This window comes from Triticum urartu, chromosome 7A, assembly GCF_056163025.1.
Source record: "Triticum urartu cultivar PI428250 chromosome 7A, HENAU_Tu73, whole genome shotgun sequence".
Lineage (NCBI taxonomy): Eukaryota > Viridiplantae > Streptophyta > Magnoliopsida > Poales > Poaceae > Triticum > Triticum urartu.
The window spans coordinates 530,769,681-530,776,940 of record NC_141879.1 but is presented as its reverse complement, the minus strand read 5'-3'; the positions used below and the strand labels follow the sequence as shown (position 1 = coordinate 530,776,940).

At 43.7% G+C, this 7,260-nt stretch overlaps 1 protein-coding gene across 1 annotated transcript; it reads left to right on the top strand.

Moving 5' to 3' along the window:
* Positions 1–423: 423 nt before the first annotated feature.
* On the top strand, positions 424–1,299 carry LOC125521448 (early nodulin-like protein 17). The gene is made up of 2 exons (XM_048686499.2): positions 424–679; positions 768–1,299. The coding sequence occupies exons 1-2, from the start codon at positions 469–471 to the stop codon at positions 1,166–1,168; spliced, it is 612 nt and encodes a 203-aa protein (XP_048542456.1). The 5' UTR covers positions 424–468; the 3' UTR covers positions 1,169–1,299.
* Positions 1,300–7,260: the final 5,961 nt, after the last annotated feature.

The following is a 7,260-nucleotide window of genomic DNA, read 5'->3' as shown; positions in this document are numbered from 1 at the left end:
CGCTGGGGAGGCAGGGAACCGGCTCCGTGATCTATACGGGATCGACGGGGTGGAGGATACGCGTGATGGAGGCAGCCGCCGGAGCTGCACGGGCGGTGGACCGGTGGTCAGAAAACCTACCGTCATGGAATCAACCCCTCACGTCTGACCGACAATCTAGATCGTTTGAGGAAAGGATCGCCAAAAGCGTGCGCGTCGGGAGTGACCTCGGCGTGCGGGTCGTTGGGAGATTCGCTGAGCCGTAACTTCCTCCGCCATAATTCACCGCGGGCTACCGTGGTAACTAACTCAACTCCGCGCCAGATCCTGCATATCCTCTTCTCACGCTCCTTACATCCGCTCGCTCCTCCCATCCGCTCCTCCTATAAACCAAGGCGCCACTCATGCACAATCCACATCACGCCGGCAAGCAGTGTATTTGATTAGTCACAAGCCATAATCAGTTTTTTTCTAAGTTCTGATCCATCAATGGCTCATCCACTCAACTTCTTCTTCCTCCTGTTCGTCTCCGCTGTTGTATCTGTGCGTGGTGCTGGCCTTGGGCTTGTTTCGCCGGTGCCTATCGGTAAGAGGTACATCGTCGGCGGGGCGGACGGGTGGCGCGTGCCACCACGGGAGAACAAGGACCTGTACTTGAAGTGGGCCTCCACCATTGAGTTCTTCGTTGAGGACTCCATTGGTAAGAAGGACCAACTAAGAAAAGAAGTATGATCGATCAAGCTGCATGCATTTTGTTTCATTGATAACTCTCGTTCTTTCTTGTGAAGAATTCATGTACAAGAACGACTCAGTCGGAAAGGTGAACAAGTACGCATACTACCACTGCAACTGGACGACACCGACCTCCGCACTGCCCGCCAAGGATGGCAGCTCACTCTTCCTCCTCGACGCCCCCGGCATCGCGTACTTCGCCAGCGCCGACATCAAACATTGCAAGAAGGGCCAGCGCCTCATGCTCAACGTGAAGGGCAGGCCAACCCTGGCTCCGTCAGCTGATATTTCAAGCCCTCCTGCCCCTGTGTCGCCCACACCTGCACCGGGACCGGCGGTGCTTGGAGAGCCGGTAATGGACAGCGGTGCCACAACACTGGCCTCGTCGTCTAGTCACGCCTTGGCGCTGGTGGTTTCTGTCACAACACTTGCCTTGATGGGGAGGATGAGGACCTGAATGCCCGCGACACGATGAGGCGCAGCATTGTAGGTGCCTAGTTCAGATTCTCTCGCGTGGTTAATTTCTTAATCGCGGGCCGAACCGTTCGGCATGGTAGTGAGAGTGTGTGTTGTGTGAGTATTTTATCGGTCGACACAATAAATATTTTTGACGACCATTATTGATCTTGCTGCAGAATGAAAGAAATTAACTTCTGTATTTTATCGGTCGTTTTCTTGCAATATTGTGCAGATAGTCTCTAACTTCTGTGTTGATTCTGTTTCTATATGCACAAGAATACGACCAAACTAGATCACCAAAGTATTTCTTGCGAAAAAAATTCATTGCGCCAAGGAAAAATACTGTTGAAATTAGCTGAATTAACGATTTTCGGTGTTAAAACCAGCCAAATCGTGGAAGGGGTGTATTGCGAACGGTTTTCAGAGTTTAGGGTTATATTTTGAGCCAAATATTAGTTTTTAATATGAACCATAGGGCAAATTTATGGGGTGGAAGTGTAAATTGGACTTCTTCTTTTTTCTTTTCTTAACTCACATCAGATTTATATATTATTAGTTGAACATTGCATACAACCAAAATGACCCAAGGCCCCCCTGCCCCTCGCTGAAGGATTGAGGGAGGCATGCATCACCTGAAGCATAAGCAAAATAGGCTAGCCATTGCAACGGGCCATTAGAATATAAGCCTTTTTCTGTTAGTATTAAATTATCTTACATACCACTTCAAATAATTTTCTTAGTAACCACTTGAATAAAACTAGTATATATTAAAAATCACTTTGACTAATCAAAAAAGTTTCTTATGATTTTTTTTCTCATGCAAGTAGTGAGATTTATTCATAATATACTAAATAAAATTTTCATGTCACTAGAGAACAATGTCCCGTGAAATCGCAAACGAGTAAAAAAAAGAATGTTTTGTGTTACATTTGAAACTATATTTCATTTTGATTTAGAAATGTCTCCATTTCAAAACAAATGTCCGTTACTAATAAAAATTTCATATATCTCAAAAAGAGGTGTTGATGTATTTATAAAAAATTTAATGCCATGACCTAAAAAAGCTCACGTACTTAAAAAGCTTCGTGTATTTAGTAATGTTAATAATATCGCTTGTCGTTAGCGTTTCGATCGTCTCAGGATTAAAGATTAATCAAAAATCACCAGATTAATCGGTTTTATAAGTCGACTACTAATCAGACAGTTTTTGTTTCAATTCCTATGTTTCTAGAACTAATATACTACCCATATAAAAGAAAGAGAGGGTCGAGAACCAAATCACCCTATCCATCCAAACCTGCAATCTGATGGTCTACATCGCTTCAAAACACCAAACACGTTTTATGCTTTAATTACCCACCATGTCATTATGTTTAATTAATTACCCACCATGCCATTACTTTAATCCTCTCCTCTTTCATCACGCAGGAACAAAACCAAAACCGCTGCCCATGCCTCACCGCCAGCCACACCCCACGCCTCGCCCCACCTCTTTCCCTACAACCTCGCCGCCAACTACCGCCTCCACCTGTGCCTCGATCTCCATGCGCCGCCGTCCGCCGGACCGCCTCGACCTGTGCCTCTCCGCGCGCCGCCGGACCACCGGGCCCATGCGCCGCCGACTTGCCTCGACATGTGTCTCTCCACGCGCCGCCGTATCACCGCGTCCACCCTCCAGCCGCCCGGCCGCGTCGTCCAGGCGCACGGCCGCGGCGCCCACCGGACGCCCGGACCGCCGCGTCCACGCTCGAGGCGCACGGCCGCGTCGTCGTCTACGCTCCAGGCACAGCACCAGGCATCCACGCTGTAGGTGCCTTCCCCTCCGATTGATCCACCGCCGCCGCCTTCGTCCCCATCCCAACTCCTGCCTCGATTTGCTCCGCATCTCCAACCGTACCAAGATCTCAACCCCATCGTCCTCTTCGACCTCCCTCTCTTATTCCCCTGTGCCTGGGCGAGGTGGGCCATGACGTGCACACGGCAAAGAGCGGTTGCAGCTCCGGCACCGGTGGAGCTCCTGCGGCTGGTGGTTGATTGCCGCGACATCGACTGGTGGCGCCGCCGTGGAAAGCCTCCACGCTCTACAGCCCTTGCACGGCGAGACTTCCTTCTCCTCCCGCCTTGCCATGATGCGCGGCTCCTCGGCTGTGCGCGCCCCGGGGACTCCCTCTTCTTCCACTACAACGGCCACAGCCTGGGGTTGCTGCCGTCTGAGACCCGCCAGGACGACGACAAGGGGTTTGACTCCACACCAATGTCATCAAGGTAAGCTGGCTTGGTACACGAATTAGACTCACAGATTAGTTCAATATACAGTGAGTCAGCAAGCAAGTGATTAATAATTATTCCCAGGTTCCTGTTTCAGACAATTCTGATGTTGCTGTTTTTTAGAGCAATGCTATTGGCTTATTGCACACTACGGTATATATTTGAATCCATGTTTTATTGATTCCACACTGCCTAAATTAACCACTATTTTCTTTTCTTCCTTCAGTTGCTCGGTCAAAGTGTGACAACCTGCTATGGGGTGGTTCTCTTATTGAATATGTGAGTAATATAAGTACTCCTATCGTCATAGCTGAGCAAGCTTTAGTGCATATTTGTTAATAATGGATGGACTTTACTGCCACAGAGGTTGATCAAACTATCACAAGGTGGTTGTACCTAAGGCATGGTTTTGTGAGTTACAGTGCCCATGTAAGTGTATATATTAGATATCAGAATTCGTTATGTTCAAGCATTAGAACACTGGAAAATTCTAACATTTACCACTACAGCCTGAGGAATTCACCGTTATTGGATTAAAGAGAAAACACCGAGCCTTTGTTTGAGCAATACAAATAAATTATTATGGAATATACTATAAACTCTAAAATCATGATTCATAAGCAGCATAGAATAATTTACCTATAGATTCAGGTGTGTCTATACAGGTGTGAGGAGGTTATTTACCTTCCACTGAAAGAATAGGTTCCCGTGAGCTTCCACTGGATTTTTCTTAATCTAGAATAGAGTTGGCATCTTTAATGAGTGTGGTTTTGTGTAGCTTGAGCTACGTGGTACCCCTTATCTTAGCCATCCATTTTTGCATCATGATCTGTGCAGGCACATTGGTCATTTTTGTTTCTCTCAAACGAAACAACGTATAAACTTCAAACTTTGCACGACAACAAAACATTCTAATTACTATGTGCGAAAAAACTTTCAGATTTTTTCATGCATTTTAAGTGCAAAAAATTATTATTTTTAATCAAAAAATCCTCGTTTTGTATATTTATGTCGGTCCAAAAATTCTGAAAGTTTTTCACACATTGAAGTTCTAAATTTGGTTTGATCTGCAAAGTTTGAAGCCTATATGTTCTTTCATTTGAGAGAAACAAAAAAGAGAAAACTTCTTGCTGTAAGTTAGTTGACGAGTACGGATCTCAAAGCAATGTTGAAGGGCTGGAGATAAGAGGTTCCGTGTAGCTCGACCTACAGAGAAACTTTACCATCTTTAATCCCATCGAGTCGATGTGCTGACACTGCTCATAATCATGACACATTTGTATTGTTTACAGAAATTTTCACTTTGGAAGTGGAAGTAATGATAGTGAGGAGAAGTCAACTAAACAACAGAAGGTTAAGAGTTCAACTTGAATTATGTATCAAATTAATTATGTCATCAAGATGTCTTAGATTTTAATTAGATGAAATTTTATTACCTTGGCCATCTGTTGGAGTAGAGTAGAGTAGTCGGTGACCACAAACCCCCCTCGCTATTTTTAGATATTGAGGATCTTTAGGATCTTTGAAGAACAACGTGACTGTACATCTACTCTAGCAATTTTTCATATTGGTTGTATGTGTCCTATAAATGGCTTGGATTCCTATAATAATAAGGAGATCATATGTGGCTGATGTTTTCTGAAATGACCAATTAGTTGTGTTGACTATCAGATATTCCTAATATTGATGTTATTGCAATCCAGGAACTTGCCTGTATGGTGTTTGCTAGAATAGAAGAATCTGCAAAAAGGTTGGTATATCCTGTTTATCTATAGGGATCACATCTTCTTTCTTGTTAACTGTGGTAACAATCATTGATTACAGCTAAACTAATTATAACGCGAATTGTTTCTTTCTGTGTATGTATGCAGAGGTCGGATGTGGGCTGTACATGAGCATTAACTCGTTTCTGGGATTCAGGAGGGATCATGTGCCATGGAACTTCAAGAAGACAAGAACCATGCGTACATCCACGTCATGCAGCGGCAGAAGCCAGATCACGATGAGCCAGAGCACCCGCTGATGAAGTCACTATCCTCACCATCAGTATGACAAACTTGTCGCTCATTAGATCATGCACGTATCGTCTACATCTATGCACAGCCTGTGGCCTACGTGAATGACATGCTTTGGTTGGCAACGTAATATCTTCTGTTTGGCTCTATTTTTTTAATAATGATGACAGCCAAAAAATACATTATCAATGGATTCACATCACGTGTTATTCTGGAGCAGGTTACCATACATGACTGAAACTATGCAAAGTACACACGATATGATGTGTTCTGTCGTAGTTGATTGTTACAAATGATGTATTATTGTAATGTTGACATTTGGATGCCCTCGCTCCAATAAACATGCACACAACCAGCTGAGGCACCTGCTTCGTTAGGATCCAAGGAGTGTACCCCTTGGAGCAACATAACCAACATGCACGCATGCACGCAGTGTTACTGTCGAAGTACCTCAGATTTCTAACTCGCTATGTTCACCTGGTAAAAACACCTTCAAATACTACTACATTAATGAGACATCTTCACCTTTGTTTATGAGTTTGTCAGCTCTTCTTCTAAACAGGTTCAGCCTCTATGGTACCAATCTCCGAGAGTACTTCTCTTCCGGTGGCTCAAAATGACAGTTGCAACCGCCGGTGTGAGTGTCGAAGAGTGTTAACCATCTACCGAGGAAGCGTCATTTGGTATGAAGGTCCAACCTTCTGTTGTAGGAAAGGTAAGGTTAAGGTATTTATCCCGGAGGTTCCTCAAGAGATGCAACAATTGTTTACAAGTCAAGTAGATAAGGATGAAAGTACTTTAGACAACACATTAGATATTTCAACTCCCACTTCTCCTTGACAGGTCTTGGAGTTATCCTTGACCAACGAGTCAACGCCACACAAGAACCAGCGTATGTATATTTCGTGCTCATGGTTAGTTGTACCATCGTCTGGACCATCTTGTACCAGGTAGTCATAGACCCAGACATATGCAGCTATATATTTATGATACGGATGAAGCCTCGGAACATAGGGTGAAGCGCTCTCCGGATATTGATATCAATCTCATACGAAAGATTCTACGTATATTGGAGAACAACCCGTATGTTCAGTTGATCACATGTCAGATTTTTATCTTTCTTATTATTCTATATACAACCATATTCTTTGAACCTTCACGTAGTATAAGTTTTCTAATGTTGTATTTTTATGGCTACCCAGAGGTTCTCATCATTGATCTACTACTTGAAGAAGATAATGGAGGTAACACGATGCGAGAAGAAAATACTATACCTGTCGTGCTTCGCTTGGCCTTCAGTCAGCAAGATCAGCAGCCAGCTCCTACCTGTAGTTCAACCTCTCAGGATTCAAAGACTTCCACAAGGATTGGTTACAAGAGAGTCTTTTCCTTCCTATGATCTTGTGTATATCTTGTACAGTTCTGCTCAATGTTGCGCTTGAAATATGGCATTGGATTGAGCTGATGTGTGAGACTTATGGATTCTGAACCTTTTGCTTTGCAATGTGTGATAATGATGTGTGAGACTTATATATTGTGACACCAAATTTATGTGATGTGTGCAATTCTGTAATGTGAGGCCAAACTAAGTTCTGTCCATTTTATTGGATTTTCAACATATGGTATACCCATGGTGGTCTAACAATGCCTAAATGATGCCAATTTTGTTTGTCTAATATACTACTGATAATTTTGGATAAGTTTAAGACATTTTGTTCAAATTTGTGAAGTCTGAACACACTTTTGGGTGTGGTTAAATGTACCGAGTTGTTTTTGCTTTACATGCTGAACACACTTTTGAAGTACC